Genomic DNA, 26872 nt, shown 5'->3' with positions numbered 1-26872 from the left:
TCTTCCAAACCAAACCAAACCAAACCTGCTTTGACTTTTTTAGGTTATTTCCATTCCACTTAAATTTTAGAATCAGTTTGTCAATTTCTATAGAAAGTGCCTGCTGGGAATTTCATTGGATTGCCCTTAATCTGTGGATCACATTTGGTAGAACTGACATTTTAACAATATTAAGCCTTTAAATTCATGAACATGGTATATCTCCATATACTGGTACCTTCTTTAATTAATTCCAGTAACTTGTAGTTTTTCAATGTCCAGGATTTACTCAGATTTTTTAAAGTGTATCCCTGTGCTATAGACTGAATATTGGTGTCTTCCCAAAATTCATATTTTGAAACTTAGCCCACTAGGAGGTGGGGCCTTTGGAAGGTGATTAGTTTATGGGGGCAGAATCCTAATGAGTGGGATTAATACCCTTATGAAAGAAACCAGAGAGAGCTGCTTTATCCCCTTCTGCCATGTGAGAACACAAAGAGAAGTCAGCAGCCCTCACCCCACCATGGCGGCACAGTGATCTTGGACTTCCAGCCTCCAGAACGGTGAGAAATTTTTATTATTAAGCCACATAGTCTATTGTATTTTGTCATAGCAGCTGGAACAGACCAAGACACTGTGTATTGCCATGATTTTGGTTGCTACTACAAATGGGATTGCATTTTTGATATTTTCTAGTTGTTTCTAATATCTTGAAATACTGTTGATTTTTCATGTTTAATCTCATGTGCCACAAGTTTCATCAAGTCACTCACTAGTTTCTGTAGCTTTTTAGTAGATTACTTAGGATTTTTTACAGACATGATGACATGTTACATCAAAATTGTTTTTGTACATGTTTGTCTTCATCACTATACTTGGAACTTTGAGAGCAGAGATTTTAAAATTACTCATTTTTATGTCACTAGTGCCTAAGATGGATATAAGGCAGATCCATATTCCTCTGGTTTTTCTTCTTCTTTTTGTAATCATATTTGCTACTTTCTCTTCATTTCCACAATTTTGCATAATGCCAGGACTCAGTCCCTATTTTTCTTCTATTTTCTTTTGTACCTTCCCTGGCAATTTCATCTAGACATCAGGGCTTACATGTTACTTTATAAAATTCTTTTTCTAGCCTGGGCCTGCCTACTTGGTAATTTTATTGGGTGTCTAATAGGCATCTCAGACTTAACATTAAAAAAAAATAAACAAATTGATCCTTGGATCATTCTTCTTGAAACTATTACTGTAGTTTTTTTCATTTCAGTTAATGGTGACATTGCTTTGTTTGATTTTCTCTATGTGCACAAGCCAGCCTTTATATCATTTTGCCATTATTTAAAAATGAAAAAAACAGTGTGAAAGTCTGATACTCATGATAAGAAATGGAGGTCTCTTAAACTTAATGGAATTTACATAAAGATAGGAAACATTAATATCTGAAAGCATCAAGCTTTTTCTCAAATTGGATACTTGTTTGTAGGATGATATCTATGTACGTAATAAAGAAAACCGCATAGATACAATGATGGAAATTGAAGATTTTTCTTAATCCTAAAATATTACCTGTTTTTAACCACTGGGTAAGGGGACTTGACGTTACATTTTGAGTTTTAGGTACTCCTCGGGTTAGGACAAAAGTAGGGAACCACTTGCATTGCTTCTGTTAAACTACTTGGTAATTTAATCACCATTTGCAATGTTATTCTGTTTGCAAATTCATTCTAAGTTCCACATGAGATGTTTTAGAATGCAACTTTGTAACTTGGGCACAACCAGCTTAAAAATGGGGAATAAAATTTGAGATCTCCTGGAGGGCCTCCAAATGATAGACTGTTTAACATTTTGCTGATTTGATTAATGGATCTTTTTGAGCTGATTTTAAGTACCTTCTTCATAGTTAATAGCATTTTCTTTCCAAAGAAAAGAAGGTAAAAAATTGAGGAATAAATCATCTGTATACTCTTATTGGTACACAGAATGTTTCCACTGAAATGTACTCCTAGGTTGGTGGTGTCATCTTGTGTCCTTTGGCAAACCCTGTATCTATTTTGCCTGAGGAAATAAATCTCCAATACAGTATAATTGAAATAGAGGAAACTTCTCTGTTTTAGACAAATGTAAAATTACTGACTCTATCATTTAAACAAAGATTAATTGCATAAACATACATGTACCTGTGCTATTATTGAGGGATCATAAATATGACCTTTTATATATTCAGAAATTGATTTTCCCAGCATGTATTGGTTTCTTGGTGATACATATTTATAATGAGAAATGCTTCAAAGAAGCTAACCTTATTAAACGTATTACATTGAATTGAAAAATCCCCTTCTCCCATGTGTGAAATTTGCGAAAGAAGATGTTATCTCATGCTTCATTTTTATATATATAAATTTTAGAAACAAAGAATGTGGAAAAGCCAATTAGAATCATAGGGACTGGGCAGTGGGTTAGGGCCACCTGCCGCCCAGGGTGTGATCCTGAAGACCCGGGATTGAGTCCCACGTTGGGCTCCCTGCATGGAGCCTGCTTCTCCTTCTGCCTGTGTCTCGGCCTTTCTCTCTCTCTCTCTGTGTCTCTAATGAATGAATAAATTATTAAAAAAAAAAAAAAGAATCATAGGGACCTTGTAGAATGGTAGATTTTCTTTAAATGTCATAATCATGTACCCAAGGATGAGGTATAAATATGAATTTAGCAGAATTTTCGTAATTATTTACATTTACTAATTCTCTTTCTCTAATTTATGCTGTTCCTAAATGAATTAGCCTTTTGATAATGATAGATACACATGCAGTAGTAAGAAGTAATAGAGAGGGATCTCATGTACCCTTCACCCAGTTTCCCCTAGTGATAACATCTTGAGTAGCTATAGTACAATATCATAAGCAGGACATTAACATTAATACAGTCAAGATACAGAGCATTTTCATTACCACAAGGTTCACTCAAGTTACCTTTTATGACCATACCCACTTCCTTTTCATGCCCATCCCACACCCTTTAGGCAACCATTAATTTCTTTTGTATATCTATAGTTTCTGTGATTTCAAGAAGTATAATATAAATAGAATCATACAGTATGCAATGTTCTGGGATTGACCTTTTTCCTACTTACCATAATTCTCTGGATATTCATTCTGGTTGTTAGAGTTTTGTCTTGTTTTGCTTTGAGAAAGGAGGAGGTGGGAGTAGGGACTGAGGGAGAGAGAATCCTAAGCAGACTCCTTGCTAAGCATGGAGCCCAACACAGGGCTTAATCTCATGACCCTGAGATCACAACCTGAGCCAAAATCAAAAGTCAGACTCTTAACCAACTGAGCCACCCAAGCACCCCTGAGGTTGTTAGAGGTATTAATAGTTCATTTCTTTTTATTGCTATGTAGTATTCTCTGGTATATATATAAAACAGATTGCTTAAGCATTTAGCTTTTGCAAGATAACTGAATTGTTTCCAGTTTTTGTTGGTTGCAAATGAAGTTGCCATAGACATTTGTATATAGGTTTTTGCATGAGCATAAGTATTTATTTTTCTAGAGTATACTCATGAGTATAATGGCTGGGTGATACATGTTTCATTACATGTTTTGTTTTATAAGAAATTCTCAAACCCTTTTCCAGGGTGGCTGTATCATTTTGCATTCTGATCAGCAGTGTATAAGGGATCCATTCCCTCTACATCCTTGGCAGCATTTGGAGTTGTCACTATTTTTTATTTTAATTGTTCTGATAGGTGTGCAGTGATATCTCATTGTGGCTTTAATTTGCATTTCTTGGATAGCTAATGATGTTGAATATTTTTTCTTGTATTTATTTTGCTATCTGTATATTTCTCTTCAGTGAAATGTTTCTCTGCATTTTGCACATTTTCTAATTGGATCACTTCTTTTTTTTTTTTTTAAAGAACTATTAAGTTTTGAGAGTTGTTTATATATTTTGGAGACTAATCCTTTCAGATGTGTGATTTGCAGATGTTTTCTCCCAGTCTGTAGTTTGACTTCTCATCTTTCTTAATTAGGGTCATTTGCAGAGCAAAAACTTTTGGTTTTTTTTCTTTTGGTTGATGATGTTGTTGAAGTCTTCATATCCTTGCTGATTTTTTGTCTAGTTATTCTAATATCAGTTGTTGAGAAATAAGTTTTGAAGTCTATAACCATAATTATTATACCATAATTATTATAATTATTATACCATAATTAACCATAATTATTTTGATTCTTACACACCATATTGAAATGTTAAAAACGGGATCCCTGGGTGGCGCAGCGGTTTAGCACCTGTCTTTGGCCCAGGGCACGATCCTGGAGACCCGGGATCGAATCCCACGTCGGGCTCCCAGTGCATGGAGCCTGCTTCTCCCTCTATGTCTCTGCCCCCCCCCCCTCTCTGTGACTATCATAAATAAATAAAAATTAAAAAAAAAAAGTTAGGTTGTCTGAAATCTTTTTTGTTTTTTGATGTGGGCATGTATCGGTATGAACTTCTCCCTTAGAACTGCTTTTGTGGCATCCCACAAATTTTGGTATGTTGTATTTTCAATTCTGTCAAAGTAGCTTTTTTTACTTCTCTTTTATTTCTTTGATGCGTGGCTGCTAACGTTGCATTATGTTTTGATTCTCCAAATTCTATGTACTTTTTGTGCCTTATAGAGCCCTCAGATAGTTGTTCTTTGTATTTTGTTAAGGGATGTAGGTGTTGTTTGTAGAAAGATTTCTTTTTTTTTTAAGTTCATAGTCCTTGATACTAGAAGTCACTATTTCTTAAATTGGGCACTTCATAGGATCGATCAGATTTAAAAGAAGAAATCGAAGTCAGAAGTGGTTAAGAAAAAATTTGTGGAGCAAGTATTTAGCTAAGCTTTACAAATAGGTTTATGTTCTCATATGAAACATTTAGTCAACTGCCTAATTTTTGTATTTCATTAGAGTAAATAGAGGTGTATAGTTTCTGTAATGAGCCATATGGAAGTGAAGTTTCTATTTATGGTATTTTCTAGTTATAAAGTAGATGGTGGCTTATAGCAACAATATAGATAGTGTTTTCTATTTTAGCAGATATGGCTCTAATTTTATGTGTTTTCATGATTTATTATGATAAATAATAAAATTTTTCATGATTACCTACACATGTAGTTCCTAAAACTCATTCAGTATTTTTGAGCAGTATTTTTCTAACTGTAAATAGCCTGAAATATTAGTGGTTTAGTGGTTTAGAGGATTTTCAAATAGCATTTTCAAAATGAAACATAATGAAACTTGTTAAAGAACACACCTCCAGGTAAAAATTATTCTGTGGAACTTCAGGGCATATATGCCTGTTTGCAACATAAAAAGTATTTCTTGCTGTGTTGTATGATCCAAACAGTGGCTTCTGTTTTAGAGCACCCCACTAGTTAAAATATGGTGTGAAACTTTACATTTTCTTTTTCCATTTAAAAGGGTTAATAGAATTATAATTTTGGCTGATTCTGTGTGATTTGGAATTGTGGTTTACAAAGCACTTATGAAAATTTAAGTTTACATTGAGGTCATTACATGGAAATATGAGAGAGAATGAAGTCATATATATGTATTTAAATCATATTTTGAACTGACATATTAGTAACATTGTCAGGTAAGAAGTAATGTTAGTGAGATGTGTAAGAACTATCATTTAGGGGCACCTGGGTGGCTCAGTGGTTGAGCATCAGGTCATGATTCTGTCCTACTTCTCCCTCTGCCTATGTCTCTGCCTCTCTCTCTGTGTCTCTCAAACAAACAAACAAATAAGATCTTAAAAAAAGAACTATCCTTTAAACAGTTTGATTTGGTTTGAAACACCTTAAAAATATCAGTGTCTTATTTTGCTTGTGTTTTATGTTATTTTGGTGACATTTATTTTCTATTTTATTTTTTAAAAAAGATTTATTGATTTATTTATTCATGAGAGACAGAGAGAGATGCAGAGACATAGGCAGAAGCAGATGCAGGCTCCATGCAGGGAGCCGATGTTGGACTTGATCCAGGGACCACAGGATCATGCACTGAGACAAAGGCAGTCACTCAATCACTGAGCCACACAGGCATCCCCTACATGACATTTAAATCTAGGATGTTGATTAAGATATAAGGACTCTCAGATTTAAATCTGAGTGTGACATAAGAAATATTAAAATGATTCCTGGTATTATAATGTATAAATGTCTGCTGTACATGAGGCAGAATTTTATTCTAAATAGAAGCATATATAGTTGAGCTAATGTAAGTCAAAATTGTATACTAGATTTTCTTATTTTATATTTAATTGAAATATTGGCGACTCTTGTATTTTTTAGTTATGAATCTCAGTGGAATGATAATTCAATAGTATACTATACAGTTTTCACCCACAGTAGTATACTATACAATATCATCCCATTTTAAGTGGGATTTTGCTTATATTTCTATTACTCGTGCCTATTAGAGATATGGCCAATAATATAGCAGTGTGTTATAAACCATGTAAAGAGTGACTTCTTTCAAAACTTTTGTTTCTTAGGATATTTATGTTTTTGAAGTGTATGTGTCAATTATTTTTTATAATGGTTCTCAATTTTTCTTTGTCTCCTAGTTTCACTGAAAAGGGTTTATTTGTTTTCCTATTATTACTCTGTGTAGTTGTTAAGTATTCTTTTATAGTTCTAGTTGTTCTTTCTGTATTTCCTCTTCATTTAAGGTTTCTGAAAACTGATCATTTTCTAAGAAATTTTATGTGTGGGTGTGGGTATGTGCATATACATACGTATGGAACTTAGCAATTCTGTTTGCTTCTTAAATTACTCTTTAAAATGGACATGGAACAAATATTTTTAAATCACAGTTTCATGGAAAAGGCTCTGGAATTTAAGAAAGGCAACCCACCAACTCTTTTAGTCATGACTCTTAAAAATTACCTTTCTTTCCTTGTGAGGATTCTTTGATTCATTTCCATTTCAGTTCAGTTCAACAGATACAGAATGTCTACTGTATTTAAGATACTGTAGAAAAAAAATCAGGTAATCAAAAATGCCTTAAATTTATAATACTACTGGTACAGCCACTCCAAAAAACTGTGTGGAGGTTCCTCAAAGAGTTAAAAATAGAACTGCTGTATGACCCAACAATTGCACTGCTGGGGATTTACCCCAAAGATATAGATGCAGTGAAAAAACCGAGACACTTGCACCCCAAAGTTTATAGCAGCAATGTCCACAATAGCCAAACTGTGGAAGGAGCTTTGGTATCCCTCGAAAGATGAATGGATATAGAAGATGTGGTCTATGTATACAATGGAATATTACTCAGCCATTAGAAACGACAAATACCATTTGCTTCCAAGTGGATAGAACTTGAGGGTATTATGCTGAGTGAAGTAAGTCAATCAGAGAAGGACAAACATTAGATGGTTTCATTCATTAGGGAAATATAAAAAAAAATAGTGAAAAGGATTAAAGGGGAAAGGAGAGAAAATGAGTGGGAAATACCAGAGAGGGTGACAGAACATGAGAGACTCCTAACTCTGGGAAACGAACAAGGGGAGGGGTAGTGGAAGGGGAGGTGGGTTGGGGGTTGGGGTGACTGGGTGATGGGCACTAAGGTGGGGCACTTGATGGGATGAGCACTAGGTGTTATACTATATGTTGGCAAATTGAACTCTAATAAAAAATACAAAAAATGCTAATGAAGTAAACAAATATTATACTAACTTTAAATATTTGTGAAAATAAATTGTTGAACACTGCTGACCAAAAAAAAAAAAAATTATAATACTTTGCAGTTTCCAAAACACCTTTGAATATGCATTTTCTTAATTGTTATTACTAATAATTCAAGAAAGCAGATAGTTCACATAGATTAATTCCTATGAAGAAATTGAGGTCTTAAAAGATTGTGACTTAACCATGGTTCCATAACCCATAACTAGTGAATGACAGCTGAAGCTGGAAGCTTAGTGCTGTTGTAAATTCTCCTTTACCACTGTTATGCAAAGACAAAGCATGCATTAATTTATGCAAATTATTGGCCATAATGAGGCTGTGTTTTAATTCATTCACTTAATATTTATTATAAGTGCTTCAAGGGCTAGGATAGGATCAGTAAAATAAGATCAAGACAGTATCTTATAGGTTCATATGAGTATCTGGAAGGTACTTTTCAATTAAGACAGTGACATGTATCAAAATGCTTGGATATATGAGAATGGTTATGGGATACTTTTTCTTATATATTGGTAGATCTATTGCACATAACTGTTCAAAAGAGTGGTGGGCTGGTATTAGAGACTACACTTACTCTGATGTGTGTTAAAGATCAGTATGTTAAGGGTCCTTAACATACACCATTAAATTGTTGTTTTATTTCTGGTATTGTGGGCTATGTCTCTGCAACATCTTTCCTTTTTTTACCCATAACCCCTCAAAGGCTCAGTGCCAGAAAGAACAAAACCGTATCTTTATTTTGTCATATCCTCTCTCAAATAGATCATACTTTCATTGCTCTCTTTCCAATTTGGCTTTGAGTCACTGCTGTGATTCTAGCTGTTGAACAGTCTTTCAAGGTAGCAGTTAGTATTTTGGTTGAGTAAAAATTGTGAGGTTGCCATTCTTACCAATGTAGTAAGTTAGTTTTACTCATTCAGTTATTAGAGCCATGTTGTCTGAGGCATATGACAATTGCATGTCACAGTCTTCCCTAAATATTGATACTTGAGACTCACTGGAAGTTAAATCTCAAAATTTATACTCATAGTTCTGAGATTAGAGAAACTAGTCGTCTATCGAGTTTAATAAAGCCACATTTGTGCTGTTTAATATTTTAAGAGAAAACTTAAACTGTTTTAGTCTGTCTTTACTACTTTTGCCCTACCTGATTAAGTTTTGCTATTATTATGTTAATTAATAAGTTCAAAGGAAATGTTCTAATTAGTTTCTGTCATAACCGGGAACCATAATAAGAGTACTTTGGAAAGCATGATAACACCTGCTCACTAATAAATATCATTTCTTTGTCTGGCTCTTTTCCAGTCTCACTAACTGTGTCTAAATGTGTGAAGCTCTTACCATCTGGGTACTTCAATTTTCCTCTAAATTTAAACAAACAAAAAGTCTTACCTGTATTCTACCTAAGGGAGGGTTTTGAAAGATAATGAGAGGTCATTAAAGTGTGAGTTAAAATCTCTAACTATTTAAAAATCATTGGCTTTACATATATACTATCTTAAAATAGTAATTTACTATTTAAAAGCCATTGTCTCTTTTAGTGTACTTCATTGCTTAGCCTAAGACCTCTATTTTTAGAATACAGCGTATTTGAAGACCATCTTTATTGTTGAATTTGACAGGTGTGGCACAAGGCCAGTGTTATGAGTCCAAAGGGAGAATTTGCAGAATATGCAGGTTGAAGGAGCCCGGGAACTGACTTTCCACGAAGTCCAGGCTATTCATGTTCATTCCCATGGATGGGAGATATGCTTAAAGTTGACCGTTGTCATTCCTTCTATACCATCTGATTCCAATCTGCACTTGTCTTTTCTAGCTTGAGACGGTCGAATGGCAGCTTAACCTTCAAATGGCTCACTCTGCTCAGGCGAAACTGAAATCTCCTCAGGCTGTATTACAGCTAGGAGTGAGCAATGAAGATTCAAAGGTAAGAAATGGTATCTCATTGAAACAGTGTATTTTGTTTACTGGGTCATGTACTTTATTGTTAGCAAGGTCTTTGCTCTCTTGGATGAAAATTTAAATACAATCAAATAAGGATTAACAAATTAACAGCTCTTTATTTATAAGTGACAGTTTTTGATATCAGAATGATTTGTCGCTTTAGTATTCATTTGAAGAAATATCTTGTCTTGCAAGGTGCCTTTCTTGCAAAAACATATCATAATGTCTCCTTTTAAATTCTGCAATAAGAAAACTTGGTAATGCCAGATACAAGATTTTAATGATTCAGATATTTGTGGATATTTCTGAGTGTTTTGTGTTTTAAGCTGCATACATATGCTAGAGGGACTATTGTTGTCTAACCAATGCCTAGATTATGAAGGTGGCATGAATTGTATTTGTATGTGTGTGTGTGTAGCACTTGTGTGCATGTGTTTAAATCCCTATTCTTGCAAAATGGAATTTTGGATTTGTTTTTTACTGCATGGTGATTTCTCCTTTAGTGTTAATTTCAGGAAGCTTGAATGTGTAATCTACTTGAAAGAGTTGGCATGGAATATTTTCTTTACTGTAGCATATAGAGAAATATATTTTAAGATATCAATAAAAGCTATTTGTTGTATTTTTATTGTAATTGATTCTCTTTCTAAGGGAGTGACTTTCCCCCCCTAACGGAAGGAGACTTCGCCTCATGTTAAGAGAAATAAAATAAAGATGAGAATGAGGTAGGAGGATCAGAGGCAGGAGAGATTACTCTGCCTGGATGTGATCAGAGGATGACGGGAGAAATGTTATTGTTTATAATGGGCATTGAAGGATGGGATTATTATTACTTCTTTGTTAGAACTTTCATTATGTGTTATATCATGCACATTTTTATTAACCATAAGAACTAGAACCAATACCTTGCCCACGTTCCATGTCTACAAAATTTTAGGCAATTGAGTTGGGTCTCACCACATATAATTAATTCACCACAGTGTTTCAAAAGTATTTCATTTCATACATTTGCAGTTAATAAATATAAATAATATGTAAAATAATATAAATTTAGTGGTTAAGAGTTGAACTGACTAGTATACTGATATATGTTGAACTGACTAGTATACTGAATTTAGTAGCAGAGTTACTTAAATCTTTATGAGTGTTAGTGTCTTCCCTTGTAAAATGGGGATAATAATAACCTGTCTCACAAGGTTTTATATGAAGAGTAGATACCCATTGTATGTAGTGTTTTGTTGAATGCCTAATATTACGTAAATGCTCAGAAAAATGCAGGCTGCTTCCATCTTCATCATCATTATCATCAATAAAACTTTTTTTGGCTGCTGGATAAATAAATATCTTTGTTTTAAACTGAAGCTGACAATAAACTTTTTTCCTGATGGAGTTAATCTTTTCCCTTTCTTTGCCTTCTTTTCCCCTTTTTTTTTTTGGTCATGTATTTTCATATTTAGGCTAACTGGGAATTGGGGAGGCAAAGGACAGCCTGGGAAGTCCTTCTTTTCTTTCCTTGAACTAGGGAAGGCATTCCTTTAGATTTAGGATAATATCTGGACCTCACTGGTGTAGACTGGGACTGTTCTGAGTGAAAGCACATATATGCACCTGTGTATGTCATACATACCTACACAGATTCATATATACTCCAAGGGGCTGTACACTTTCACTGTTGTATTCTCATGACTACCATATATTAATGTCTGAATAGCTAAATGTAAAATATAGGTGGGATGGATACTATTTTGACCATGTACTGGGTACCTTGAGTATCACAGTTTAGGCAGTGCTTGACTTCGGGATGCATGAATCCTCCCAGGTCCCTTACTAAGTCTTCAAAATGTTTATATGGCAGTGATATTTTTAGGCAATAGGGAGGAATGAATCATGCTTCTAGTACAAGAGTCATGTTTTTAATTCATATTATTTAGAAAATCTCTACAGATGTAAAATTCACCTCTTTGGAGATAGAGGCTTGAGTACATTTGATGTTCCTGTGCATTGCTGGTTTGAAATTTTGTTTTTTTTTATTTTTTATTTTTTATTTTTATTATTATTATTATTTTTTTTGGTTTGAAATTTTGAATGAATGTGTGGTTATCCTTATAACTTGTAGAGCTAGGGAACCATTTTCACTGGCAAACAGATCCTTGGGAAGAAGAGTGGCAGCACACAAAAGTAAAGGGTATTTTTATTTTGTATGCAGACTTACGTGAGCCTCTGTGTATTGCCTATTTTCCCTATAGCATTGTGGGGGTTTGGCCCATTTATTGTATCTGCTAAACAGAAGACATTTAATGAAGTGTCTGCCCCCTGTCGGCCTGGACAGACTCTTGCCATCTCCAAGTGATGTGTGTCCTAGCTCTAAGGAACACTTGACTACCACATCTCTGTTCTTTCACCGAACTGCTGCTGGGAAGCTGTACTTTTTCCTTTGTTTACATTCTCTCTCTCTCTCTCTCTCTCTCTTTTATGATCTGGTACTCTGTTCTTTGTACTTGAATGAGAGTTTGGGAATTCTTGACAGGTTGGAATATTAGGTGAAAGGAACAGGAATATGGAGCATATTTTCAAAACCAAGTTTGTTAAAAGAACGAAGAGTTTTAATTTAAAGAACGACAAAAGCTAACACTGTTAGTTTATGATGCAAAGTATAATAGAATACCGTTGCTGTATTCTGAAATTGGCATTTGTTTAGAACAGGAAGCATTAAATAAAATTATTTTAAGTGAAGACACAAGGCAGTTATCCTGAAAATAGATGTGCATTTGAAATAATTCTGAGAGGATTAGAGTCAGTAAAAATTATGAGAAAGACTGTTTTTGATGGTGTTTACTTTTGAGCTGTTGAACTGAAAACTTCCTGTAATTCACTGAAGTGTGCAGTTTCTAAGAGTCTTTCTTCTTATTCACTTCCAACATACACATGAAAAGTGTAGCTTGCAGTGAAGTTTTAATTGCTATCACATTAGATAGCATTGTTGTACTGGTCTCCTTTCTCTTGGAATGTTCTTGTCTCAAGGCTTTCCTGTTTTGCTACTAATTTTATCATGAAAACTGGGTGATTGTAGCTTTTCCTACAGTATTTTGATATATATTCTAGTTGTTTGCAGTTAATTGTCTTAGCGTTTGTCTACTGCATTTAGCAAAGTAAGATTATCTTCCTGTTCCAAGAGAACTCAAAATGAGATTTTTTTTTTTTTTTTTTTGGTTTATTTCATTAGAGGGCAGTAGAGCTCTTTGCTTACCTAACCTCTGGCATTTACAGTGTTATTTGAAATAACATTCAAAATAATGTGTGAAGTCCGTACTTGTGGGAAATGCTAAGTGTTCACATTTCTAATCTGTATATAACAATAGAGTTCTCTTGTTTCTATCAACAAAATTAATGCCTATTAATCAGATATGTACAGAACAAATAAATGAAATCATTATGATTCCATTGTTTGTTAATTTCTTTATGATTGTTTGCCAAAATGAAATTTATTAAAAAGCCTTCAACACTGTTGATATTTTTGTTACCTTCTGTCACTTGTATTAATTTCTTTATGAGAAAAGAGAACAAAATAATCCCCACGATAGTTGAATGGCTTTAATAACTTATATAGTATAACTAGTTCCAGGCTAATCATAGACAGTTGAAATGTCTTTGTGTAGAGAATAGCAATTTTATACTTAACAATATTGGCATTTTTGAATATTCAAAGCACCTTAACTTTGAATATCCCAGAAACACTAAAATATTTAAATTTTGCTATTGAGTGAGCATTATTGCATTTTCCCCAGTAACTTTGCAATGCCAAGACGATTGTGTTTTGTTAGTACAGTGGTTCTAAATTTTTTTGGTAACATCTTTTAAGAAAGAATTTTTGTATTTCAATCTTGTCTTCTTTTGAAACAACTGAGACAAAATTCGCCTTAAAGAGGAACGGTCATTTATCTTGATGTTAAGTTGGATTATGCTCAGGTTGTACATGGTACTTTGTGGATGGGCACTTACAATTTCGAGTGAATTTAGGACTTTCAGTACCAATTTTTTGAGTTAGAGATCTTTATTCTTTTTTCCAAAATGGATGGCAAATTCTATTGAGAGTGAAGAAAAAGTAGGGAAAGCCCTGTTTTAGTGCTCACTCTGTGCTAGCTACTCCTTTATTTAAAATACTTCTTTCAGGTGTGAATTCTTATTATTATCCTTATTTTATAGACAGAGGAATGGAAACGCATACACTAAATTATTCTCTTAGGTTGTACAACTAAAAAAATTGCAGAACTAGAAACCAGACAGTTTTACCTCAGAGGTCTGTGCTTTATTCATTGCTGTTCTTTATTATACTGTATCTTTTGCTTATTTAATAATTTAGAAATTGATCCTATAATATGCATATATATTTGAGGGTGCTGAAAGCTGTTCTTTTTTTAAATTAATTTATTTGATAGAGTGTGCATGTTGCTTGCAGGAATAGGAAGAGCAGAGGGAGAGGGACAGAGAATCCCAGGCAGACTCTGTGCTGAGTGTGGAGCCCAACATGGTGCTCCATCCCAGGACCCTGACATCATGACCTGAATGGAAACCGAGAGTTGGATGTTTAACCCACTGCACCATCCAGGTGCCCTGAAAGCTGTTCTAATTGTTGGTTGTTGGTTCTCCAAAAAGTGATAGAGATATGGATTCTAAATTTCCTTTTCCTTTGATTAAGTTGAAATAATTTTACACTTTAAGTCAATGTGAGATGTAACTGAACACTTTTACATAGTAAGTAGAGTTATATATTCTGATGTTTAGTAGAAGCTCCATTTATTAACATACTTTACTGTAAAAGCTACATGGCATCATGATGCTGATACCTTATGAACAAAGAAATAGGCTATATCATTAAAAAGAAAACATCCTTAGATCTGCTTATGACAGATATCTTAGTAAGAGGAAAATACGTATGTTGTTCATATATGAACTCTTGTATTAGAAATGTAAAGAATTTTGATCTCCTTAAAAGTGATGTTTGTATTGACGGATTTTGAAGGACCTTCAAATTTCTCTAAGCTACTCTGATGAGCAGGCCTGCATTTTACAAATGTTATATTTTTACAAATTTAATCCATGTAGTGAATGTATTTCAGCATAGTCCCTTGATAATTTGAGTTAATTTTCTCTAATAGCTGTATATTTATAATGGATCTTTTGAAAATTATAGGGGGGAAAAAAGTCAAAGTCAAGTAAAATTCCAAAATCCACAACACTGTTAGGTGTTGCTGTAGGACACTCCAGTTGTTTTTTTCTAATGGATCTCTTATAAGTGATTTTAAAAAAATAATGATTATATTTGGCCTAGGAACAAGAATTGAGGTATTATTAGTACTGTTCAGTACTCTATATGGTTATGAGGCGATAATCTCATTCACTAATCAGAATTTTTTCCCTCATTTTGATAAGTAGCTATTATTACCTTTTCTACAACATGCTATCTTGTGATCTGAATAAACATTCTGCAAAGTTCTGGGCTTTTTACTCACTGATTTTGAAGAGTGATTTTATAAATTGAACTTTGCCTCCATCAACTCTATATCAAGATACTAATTTTCATCTGTATCATTTGAGATGATTATTTAGGATTCAGAAAATTTTGAAGACTGGTCAGTGGCTTTTCTTCTCAAATGGAATGATTGATAAATATTGATTGTATTTCTTTTTAAAAAAATTGTAGGTTTTTTCATTACTTAAGTTGTGTATGTATATTATAGAAAACTTGAAAATTCCAGAGATATACAGGAAAACTCATAGATTTACTACCAAGATGCAGCCAGTCTATTTGATCTCTTTTATTTTGGTGTTTATTCCATGGATTATTTTGAAAGTGATCCTATGAATTCTTTGATTTTTTATGTATAACTGCTTTTTTTCATGTAACTGTAAAATCTTTTCCATATTGCTTCATACTTATATGAATGTATTTTAAATGACTGCATTGTCCTTTGGTTATGACATACTATGATTTTCTAATTGTTCCTCTTTGTTTCCATGTTGTGATAAACATCTTTGTGTATATTGAATAGGTACTAAACAAACATTTACTGAATGACCGATGAATGAATGAATGAATGAAGCCTCCTTGGTATTAAGGGTTATTCCCATGAGTGTAATTAGGAGGTGAAAGGTCGTGACCTAAAAAGAGGTCTTTTGAGTTTAATAAATGGCTTTCCATAATTATTTTGCAAATACACCTAGAAACTCAAAGTTTGCATTCAAAGAATTTAAGAGCTTATGGAGAAAGGTTTACCATCTCAAATATAGGTTCTTTGATAACTAGTTAATTAATTACTTTGGATAATTTTGTGAGACCAGTGAAAACCTCAGGTATTTCTGTAATATTAGAGAGCCCTCTATTTTATAATTTCTGTATTCGTGAACAAATTAAATGAACATTAGTGAACAAATTAGTGAACAAATTAAATGAACTTTTGTTATACGTGTTTTATTTTATTATAGAACATGCAGAAGCAGTTTGGTCAAATACTCTGGCAGAGAATATAGGAACAGCCCATATTTGTGAGATAATTATCCAGATATTCTGGGAACAAAATCTACTTCTTTGGTTTTGTGTGTGTGTGTGTGTGTGTGTGTGTGTGTGTGTGTGTGTTTTAAACCTGGTTCTTTGGAATCAAATTTATTTAAGTATTCCTAAGGCTTTCTGGCTCTAGTTCTCTAATTCTTAACTTTGTTTTGTATCTTTTTTCATTGTGATCAATTTCTCGATTATAGTGGCCTTCAGGTGTCATATTTTCTAAGAGCAATACAAAATGTTTATTTTTTTAGTTTTTTGGTCACTTGGACTTTCTGAAAGATCTTATGTATTCAAGTACATTGATGTGTTCAAATCATGTATGTATAGCTCCTTGATATCACAGTGAACCTTCCTGTATCTGTGTGAGAAGAGTGTTTGTGTGTATGTAAACTTTTTACATATTTCAAGTTCCCTAATGGAAACTGCATTTATCCATGAAAGGACTTTATAAGCTAAAGAAAAAAAAAATATATATATATATATATATATTGTTTTGGATGCTATCTTGGTGGGTAAAGACAAACAGAATATTTTTTTTAAATTTATTTTTTATTGGTGTTCAATTTGCCAACATATAGAATAACACCCAGTGCTCATCCCATCAAGTGTCCTCCTCAGTGCCCGTCACCCAGTCACCCCCACCCCCCGCCCACCTCCCCTTCCACCACCCCTAGTTTAGACAAACAGAATATTGATACACAATTAGAATGTGATAGAATTGAGTGTTCATTTGGAGGAAATGATAAAAGAATCTTGGAAAAGAAAATCCTTTTTTTTTTTTTTTTTGGAAAAGAAAATCCTTTTAAAAACTCCAGAAAGCTCATTTCAGAATTAAAATATCATCTCTTTACTAACATTATTTTTAAAAATTTTGTGGGATTCCAAAGTAGGGAGACAAATAATATAACCCTTATTCGTCTTTCCTAGCTTTGGAACCTTTTTAACTTTTTATATCCAGAGGCAGTTGATAATTATAATATTCCATAGACATAATAAGAATGTGTTTAGAAATACCTTTACATTTTGTTTGATGTATTTTTGTGGAATATAAATGACAATAATAGAAACTCATGATTTAAGTAATTGAAATACAAGTGTTTGCAATGAATTAGACAACTGCACAAATAAAATGCAGTTTCATGAATTAAATAAGCATTAGGTTTTAAAGAGCTCAAATTCCATTCAAGAGATATTTATTAAACATTGCCTGTGTAAGAGATACTAGGCAAGATACAAGTAAGAAAGGTCTTATTTTCCATCATGGTCTAGCAAGCCAGTAAATAGAAGGTTAGTGACTATTACAAAAGAGGAAATATATGGAGCTCCAGAAACAGGGCAAGGAGTTTTAGAGACAGTGACAGGCAGGGGAGTTTCAGGTGAGGGAAAAGGCACATGAAAAAGGAAAGAGATATCTTTTGAGCCCATGGAGCATGACATAGCTGTGATATCCAGGTGGAAATGGTTGGCAATCTGGGGCTTGGGAGAAAATTATAGACTAGAAATCGAGATTTGGACATCATTGAATTTAGATTATAATTTCAGTCATGAGAATGGAGGAGATCAATCACAAAGGGACAGAGTATAGAAATTTATGAGCTCCTAAATTTCAAAGGCAAGTAGAGTTGGAGGCGCTTATGACAGTGATTGGGAAGGAGCAGCCAGATACCGAAGGAAGAACATTTCTTAGAGAGTGAATTATGTCACATGCTGCTAAGAGGTAAAAGAGAAAAAAATAAATTACCTAATTTCACCCTCACAGCTGTGAATTAGGTACTAATATTTCCCCTACTTTTCTCAGTAGTTAAATATAAGTACCTAGATTGGGTCCTAGAAAGTGATAAAGCCAAGATCTGAGTCCAGGTTCATCTGACTCAATAGCCTGAGCTTATAATCACTGTTCAGTGGTAAAAAGATGAATTGAGTGACATGAAGAGCGTTGGTGATCACTGTCTGGGGCAGGAGGACACGTTAAAGATGGAGGGCAGTATCAAATGCTATTGAGAGGTCAGGAAAGAGAACAGACAGGTGAGTGAGGGATTTGATTCGATGATCTTCTCTGATAACTTTGACAATTGTAATCTCAGTTACATTTGAGAGGAAGAAAGATGATTGGATTAAACTGAGGAGAGAATATGAAGACACAGAGTGAAAGCCACCATATAAGTAACTCTTAAGAAGCATAGAGATAGGATAAGCAGTGTAAGGAGTGTGGGTTTAGTGAGTGCTGGTGGGAGAGGTTTGTATGCTGATGGGATAGATCCCTCGGGTGGAGAAATTAACAACACAGAGAGGGCTATAATTTAATTGAGAAAGTAAGAAGATGTGGGCAGCCCGGGTGGCTCAGTGATTTAGCACCACTTTCAGCAAAGGGCCTGATCCTGGAGATCCAAGATTGAATCCCACGTCAGGCTCCCTGCATGGAGCCTGCTTCTCTCTCTGCCTCTCTCTCTCTCCCTTCTCTCTCTCTCTCTCTCATAAAGAAATAAAATCTTTTTTTTTAATTTTTATTTATTTATGATAGTCGCACAGAGAGAGAGAGAGAGGCAGAGACATAGGCAGAGGGAGAAGCAGGCTCCATGCACCGGAAGCCCAGATTGGGATTCAATCCCGGGTCTCCAGGATCGCGCCCTGGGCCAAAGGCAGGCGCCAAACTGCTGCGCCACCCAGGGATCCCATAAAGAAATAAAATCTAAAAAAAAAATAGAAAGTAAGTAAAATGTGAAATCCAGAGCATGAATGGAAGGGTTGGACTGTGATGGGAGAATGGGGAATGGGAACATACCATTTGTTGTAATAGGGAGTAAGGAAGAGTGTGGGTGAGGTAGGTATTTTTGGGTGTCAGAAGAAAAAGTTGTGTCTCTGTTTCTGTTTTCTCTATATAGTCATTAGTGGAGCAGTGGGTAGGTCTAGGAAGCTTGAGAACAGAGGAGAAAGTATGAAAGAGTATTTTGGATACTGAGAAAATTAACAGACTAGGTATTTTAGTCTACCTTGCTGTGTTGAACAGTGATGATTGCCCATTTGAGATTTGTGGCCATGGATTTAAAATGAAAACTGTTGGAAGATTGCACATTTTTCTTGATCCATTTTTAGCTGCTCTGGTATAGAGATAGAGTAGGTGGAAAATTGGATTTAATCAGGGTTTCATCTTTGCCCAGTATATCAGATGAAGGTAGAAAGGATGGACTGTATGTGCACACATGTGCACACGCACACATGAGTGATTCTAAATCAAGTCAGGTGGAAAGTGAGGATATGATGTGTGTTGGGGGTGGTGTGATAGGAACTGGCTGGAAATAGAGCTGGAACCCTGGGCCATAGCCTCCCTAGAGTAGTTTGTGGTACAGATTACCCTCAGACAGAGATCTTAGTTTCAGGATCACTCAGGGATTTTTTCATTTGAATCTTCATACCTCTGTGACTTGTCCTGGTATATAGCATATCCTTTACAAGGGAGAGGTAGATAAAAGTAAAACCTAGTATCTGGTCTTGTCTGAACTTTTACCCCTGCATCAACTTGGAAACTGAAGTGGTCCCACCCTATGAAGATTTGGTCTATATTGTAGGAGTTCTGGAGTGTGGCCAGTGGCTGCTTCTTGATCTGTTACTTTCTTGTTTGATGATAGACTCAGCATCTGTTGGAAAATACTGGAGTAGTTCATAACTAGCCCTCTCTACCAATGATACTATAGCTAAAAATCAATTAAAATGTGAAAATTTTATATTTCAATTGAATTTATTAGCTTTTGAACATCATTGGTGATTTTCTGAATTGCTTTTCTAAGTCGAGTATTCTAATTTTGGGATGGTTATATAATTTATAATAATATAATATAATTTATAATTATAAATTTTAGATTCAAGACATAGTAAAGATAGCTAGATTAAATTGTCTCACGAGTAAGTTGCGTTGTTGAATCAGTCCTAATAATTTTGGCAAAAAAAGGAATTGGCAAACACTTTTCTGAGCTAGTTTAAATGAGATTTTAAGTATTTTTGGTGTGAGGTTGCCATATGAATTGCTTAAACATATCTTAAATGGTAAGTTGTGTTTCTTTCAAACTTTTTCTTTATATCAGAATTATTTAGAGGAAATTAAACTTATATGAAGAAGAGTCACTTTTATTATATTTCTTCTCTCAGAGCAAATTATTGGGCACTATTGACTGTTTCTGTGGTATTGGGGAAATAGATTTTTCTAATATGTTCACATATAAAAATCTCTTTGTAGTTTTTTTTTTTTTTTTAGTTTTTCAACTGTTATGATCCAAAATTATGTAATCTTTTAAAAAAAACTCATGTCTGTATATAAAGTTCTTTAAGGATTTAATCTGATCCTCAAATCTTGGATCACCTGCCATTTTACTTGGAACCATAATCATCCCAAGATGCCTAGTCATTGTGAGCCTGTGGGCTGTTTACCTGTTTGTATGTAGCATCAACTCAGTGTCACCAGTTTGTTTTTGGTCTGTCCTTAGATTACATGTCTGAGGTTCCGAAGGCAACTGTTCAGTTAGTGCACAGAGAGTAGTCGCCTTCAGTTACCTTATATAACGGAGAATGAAATTTGTAAGCAGTGGGAACATGTCATAAGTAGGGCTTTTAGATGAACAAAGGGGTAGCAGTAAGGCTGGTGAAGGAGCATTATTCGTATCTGACCACTCACCCCTGCTCTTGCTAATAGCAAAATCAAGAGACAGAATGTAATCTCATTTCCAAAAATCTTGATAACTTTTCAGAAAAGTTTTGATCTCTGTCTAATTAATGAAGTCCCATGCTATATATACACATTTTATGGTGTCATACTTTGTTTTTAAAACTTTTTTTTGTTATTATCCAGAGTTTGTATATATAAAGTTTGCTTATACTGAAGAACTTTGCTTTTATAACATCAGTGAATCACTATGTATTTGTTATTGTGGTTGTGGTTAATCAAAACTCATAATTGACAACTTACATAAATGGCATACAGATAATAATTTTGAATGAGAATTAGTATATGGCTTGCCAAATAGTACATTTATTATAAACCATTTTTTCCTTCCATAGAGCATTACGTTATAAACATCTTTCATTGTCAGTAGATAAACTTTTACTCCGCAACACCATTTTAAATGGCTGCAGAATATTATGTTTATATAATCCATCTTCTTATTTTTCTTTTTTTTGGTAAATAGGGTTTATTTTTCTAGTAACCCTTCAGCAGTACCTTTCCTTTTGAAGCCATATTATGAAACCTTTTGGTAGATACCAGCATAAGGGAAGTAGATATTAGAAATGCTGCATGTGGGCAGCCCGGGTGGCTCAGTGGTTTAGCGCCGCCTTCGGCCCAGGATGGGATCCTGGAGATCCGGGATCGAGTCCCGCGTTGGGCTCCCTGCATGGAGCCTGCCTCTCCTTCTGCCTGTGTCTTGGCCTGTCTCTCTCTCTCTCTCTCTCTCTCTCTCTCACGAATAAATAAATAAAATCTTAAAAAAAAACAAAAAGAAATGCTGCACGTGTTAGAATTCTAGTAACTGCTAGAGTAATGAATTTTTATTGCAGGGTAAGCTGTCTTTTCCAGGGATTAATTATCCATGTTTGGACATAGAGTTTGGAATGTCTTTTTTAAATTATACTTATTTTATTTTTTACGTTTTTATTTAAGTTCCAGTTAATTAACATACAGTGTAGTATTAGTGTCAGGTGTACAATACAGTGATTCAACACTTTCATACAACACCTGGTGTTCATTACAGGTGCCCTCCTTAATCCCCATCACCTATTACCCATCCCCCCACCTACCTCCCCTCTGGTAACCATCAGTGTGTTCTCTGTAGTTAAGAGTCTGTTTTTTTGGTTTGCCTCGTTTTTTTTTTTTTCTTTAATTCTTTTTTTTTTTCCTTAAATTCCACATATGAGTAAAATTATATGGTATTTGTCTTCCTCGATTAACTTATTTTGCTTAGCAAAATGCTCTGTAATTCCATCCATGTTGTTGCAAATGGCAAGATTTCATTCTTTTTTATGGCTAAGTAATATTCCATTGCATATAGATATATATATACACACACACACACACACACATATTGATCAGTCAGTGGATATTTGAGCTGTTTCAATATTTTGGTTATTGTGGATAATGCTGCTATAAACATAAGGGTGCATGTTGGAATGTTTTTAAAATTTGTGTGTATTTGTTAATTTATGAGGTTCTCAAACAGGGAGAATTTGCTTGCTTCCTTCCTTCCTCTCTTCCTCTTACCTCCTCTTTCTGTCTTCTTTGTAATGGAGAAGTGCAGTTTCTTTCAGAGATAACCCATTTTATCTCAAGGAGTTCCAGCCCATCCATCTTAACAGGGTAATTTTATCCAAACTTAAAATGCTACCACTTCCTTAGTAAGGATAATGTAATAAATACTCCAAAATAACCCTTTTGTAATTCTCAAGCAGTAAAAGAAAAAGAGTCATTCAGATACAACTTTACTTATGAAATGAGTAAAAGCTTATGGAATTTTCTAGCAAAAAGAGATCTTGGATTTGGCAACTGATTGGTAGTTATGATATCAAAAATGCAAACAGCAAAAGAAGATAAATTGGACTTCATCAAAATTAAAAACTTTTGTGCATCAATGATAGTATGAAGAGAATGAAAATATAACCTGGAGAATGGGAGAAAATATTTGCACATCATGTATCTATCTGCTAAGAGATCTGTATCTAAAGTATTTGAAGAACTCCTGCAGTTCAACAACAAAAAGACAACTCAAATTAAAAATGGACAAAGAACTTGGATACACATTTTTCCAAAGAAGATGTACAAATGGCCACCAAGCATATGAAAATATACTCAACATCATTAGTCATTAGGCAAATCAAAACTGCAGTGAGATACCACCGTATACTCATTGTGGCTATAATTACAAAGAGAAAAGGAAGGAAGGAGGAGAAAGAAAGAACATCAGTGTGGGTAAGGATGGGGAGATACTGGGACCCTTGTAATTGCTGGTGGGATTGAGCTATGGTAGAAAATACTTTGTTAGTTCCTCAGAGAGTCAAACATAGAATTATCATATGAGTCCACAACTCCAGTCCTAGATATACCCAGAAGGACTCAAGTAAGGACATGTACATGCATGTTGACATCAATACTAGTCACAGTATCCAAAAGGTCCCAAATGCCCATCAGTGGATGAATGGATAAACAATGTGTGGTGTATATGTGCAATGGGATACTAATGAGCCATAAGAAGGAATAAAGTACTGATACATGCTACAGTGTAGATGAACCTCAAAGACATTTGCTTAGTAAAAGAAACCAGACATAAAAGGTCACATATTGTGTGATTCCATTTATTAAATATACAAGTTAGGCAAATCCATAGAAACAACAAGCAGATAGCAGTTGCCAGGGCCTAGGGGGAGGGAATGTGGAGGAATGACAGCCTAAAGGTTTTGAGTTTGCTTTTGGGATGATGAAATGTTCTGGAATTAGAACATTAGTTGTATAACACTGTGAATGCATTAGGAGCCACTGAATTGTATTAAAACAGTAAATTTGAGAGAGAGAGAAATCAAGAAAGAGAATAAAGGAAACCAACTTTAAGGACATTTCTTTTTAAGATTTATTTATTAAGATTATTTAAGAGAGAGAAAGAGAGAGCAAGCTAGAGAAGGGGCACAGGAAGAGAGAGAGAGAGAGAGAGAGAGAGAGAGAGAATCTCAAGCAGACTCCCTAGTGAGCCAGTCACCAGGTTCAGTCTCACAACCCTGAGATCATGACCTGACCCAAAACCAAGAGCCAGACACTTAACCAACTGAGCCACCCAGCCACTCTTAGACTTTAGAAATATTTCAACCTTCTGAGTTTATTGATGAGAAAACTCATGTCCGGTGAAGTTAAATAATTGGTCAGTTGATTACTAGTCTGACAGAATGAAGGGGACAGTGGATTAAAAGTGACAAAACTGAGTTTAAATTCTTAGAATGTGGGCAAGAATCTGAATCTTTTTGCAGCAGATTTCCCAATTTGAAAATGTGGCTGGTAATACCTGTCTGTTAGGATTATTTTTTAGAATTAATTGAAATAAGGTCAGCAAAAGGCCTGTTAGAGTGAGCCTCACATAGTAAGGTACTTAATATTCACTGAATTTGAATTTGCAATTCTGTAGTTTAACCTTTTGTTAAACTATAACATAAGTTATCCTGGAAAATATTTTTAGGAATATATTATGTTGGAAGATTGTTGAGTACTGGCTTGATAGCTTGTATAATAGTTTGCTCTTTAAAAAATATTGTTCGGTATTACCATATTCTAGTTTGTAACCACTGAGATTGAATTGTCTGTAGCCATCATTTTTTTTTTTTTAAATTTTTATTTTTATTTATTTATGATAGGCACACAGTGAGAGAGAGAGAGAGGCAGAGACATAGGCAGAGGGAGAAGCAGGCTCCATGCATCGGGAGCCTGATGTGGGATTCGATCCCGAGTCTCCAGGATTGCGCCCTGGGCCAAGGGCAGGCGCCAAACCGCTGCGCCACCCAGGGATCCCCTGTAGCCATCATTTTTAACAAATCACTGTTCCTTTTCTCTTAATTAGTAGAAAGGATTCCCAAATGAATGTAGAGGAAGAATACAACTTCCGTAATTGCTAATATTGCCGTGTAGGCTACTTGAACTCCCTGTGGGATTTTTTTCACCCACAGTGACCTTTCATAGAGTATGTGCTCTGAAAGAACAAGTCCACAGGGGTAGCATGGCACTGTGCCAATTATCAATGTAATTTTCTATGATGTTAAATCATCTTTGCTTTTATTTGACCATTCTCAATGACAGTACTTCATATTTACTTAATGCTTTCAGCTACAGGGCTCAAAACTCTTTGCAAATATTGAGCCTCAAAACACTCCTTTGAGGCAGGCATACTGTAATTATCCTTTTGGGCTAAGAGAGGAGGAGGATGGTATCCTGTAATTGTTAATGCTCTAATGAGAAAAGAAATAGTCTATGAAAAATAAGTTGCTAGTTATAGGATGGTTTTGTTTTAAAATGAGAAACCTGAAGTTTTTCTGCCTCATGTAGATGATATTTAAGATTTTCGTCCCCATTGCAATTTGGCATTTTTTACTTTTCAACTGACTGTAAGGTATATAGACTTCTTTTGATTCTAAAGTACAGGAAAATAAGAAAATTGTAAACATGTACCTAAAGTAGTTTGATTGAACTATGTAAATTTGTCAATCCTTTGTGCTCTCTACAGATGAGTAGAATAATTAATGTATTTCATTTTTTTAAGATTATGTTTATCTATTTGAGAGAGAGAGAGTGAGTGCGAGCAAGCAAGGGGAGGCACAGAGTGGGAGGGAGAAAGAATCTGTTGCAGATTCCTCACTGAGCACAGAGCCCCATATGGGGTTCAGTCTTATGACCCTCAGATCAGCAAATCAGATGCCCAACTGACTGAGCCACTCAGGCGCCCTTATATATGTCTTAGCTTTGACAATGACTCAAATGACTACTATTAGTCAGTTCTAAGTTACATAATAGTCACCTCCTCAGATATTTTAGGTTGGCATGGTAGTGACTATTTAGTAATACTGCTGCCACGTAAATGCATTTATGCTTCTCTTTGATGATGCATTTTATGAACAAAGTATTACCTAATCATATGTCTTTTAGCTGTTTGTTTCTTGAATGGTGACCTTTGGAGATAGAGAGATTACCCTTTAAGTTAAGATACAGAACAAGCTTAAAAATACAGTTGAAAAATGTGGCCTAATTAATAGTAATCCCTTAAAAAAGATGAAACATTTCTCATAAAGAAATTTAGTTTATGTTAGAAGCAAACCCCTGAGTTGCCATGTGTCAGTTAACATGGGTCAGGGCCAATTTGGAGGCCCAAGGGACATCTAATTTCTTCATAATAGTATCTAAAATATGCAGGTGGCTGACCTACATTGTCATCCCTTCTGGAATTATCTCTTGCTGAATTTGAGTCAGCCTGGGTTGGGGGAGCCAATCCAAGCCAAATCTCTGTATCTGTGGCGCACAGACCAGTGACCACTACCCTGATCCCATCACATTCAAACAGTCAAGAGGATGACGGTAGTAGATAACATTTCTTGACCACTTAATATCTGCCAGGTATTATTCTTTATGCTTTTATGCTTTGTCTCATTGGACCCTTGAAGTTAATAAACCATGAGTTACTTTTAATTATTTGCCCAGGAAGACTGAAAATAATTTACAATTTAATAAAGTAGCCACTGTGCTTCCATAATGATTACTTTGCCACCTGTCTTTAGTGAGGTCCAAGACTACTGCCTATTCTCACAATCTTTATGCTCTTAAACATTTGTTTTGAGAGCCACAAAAATCTCCGGAGGGTAGGTGATTTATTTCCATTTGCTGTGTCCTCTTCTTTCCTGGTGAGGCCGTCTGAGTGGTGAAGTACATACAGTACTAGAGAATCTGAGAGTTTCTGGTAGGAAAACAGTCCTTACTGACTTGTTCTTAGAGCATCGCTTCTCAAATGAAGTGCAAGTAGGTAACAGGCCAGCTGAGGTACCATGTGAGGCCTCAGGGCCCCTGGCAGCTATGCCCTGTCTGGGGAGGTGGGGTGTCTGATGTTCCCAGCCAATCATCCAGCCTCAAGCTGACTTGTTGGCTCACCACACAGTCAAGTATGAAC

At 34.9% G+C, this 26872-nt stretch overlaps 1 protein-coding gene across 11 annotated transcripts in view; it reads left to right on the top strand.

Moving 5' to 3' along the window:
- COMMD10 (COMM domain containing 10) overlaps nt 1-26872 on the top strand; it is a 182864-nt gene that overhangs the window by 18069 nt on the left and 137923 nt on the right. For 8 of the 11 annotated variants that reach the window (XR_011995601.1, XR_011995603.1, XR_011995602.1 and 5 more), the window contains one exon: nt 9516-9626. Coding sequence is in view for 8 of the 11 variants with exons in the window: in XM_026015356.2 (XP_025871141.1) it covers nt 9516-9626 (111 nt within the window). In the remaining 3 variants the exon portion in view is untranslated. Of the gene's footprint in view, nt 1-9515; nt 9627-10294; nt 10618-14099; nt 16103-26872 lie in introns of those variants that run through there. The other 3 variants (XM_026015358.2, XM_072728771.1, XM_072728769.1) reach the window with 2 other exon arrangements.

The sequence above is a fragment of the Vulpes vulpes genome, chromosome 12 (genome assembly GCF_048418805.1).
Source record: "Vulpes vulpes isolate BD-2025 chromosome 12, VulVul3, whole genome shotgun sequence".
Classification (NCBI taxonomy): Eukaryota; Metazoa; Chordata; class Mammalia; order Carnivora; family Canidae; genus Vulpes; species Vulpes vulpes.
This window is presented reverse-complemented; position numbering and strand designations above follow the sequence as displayed.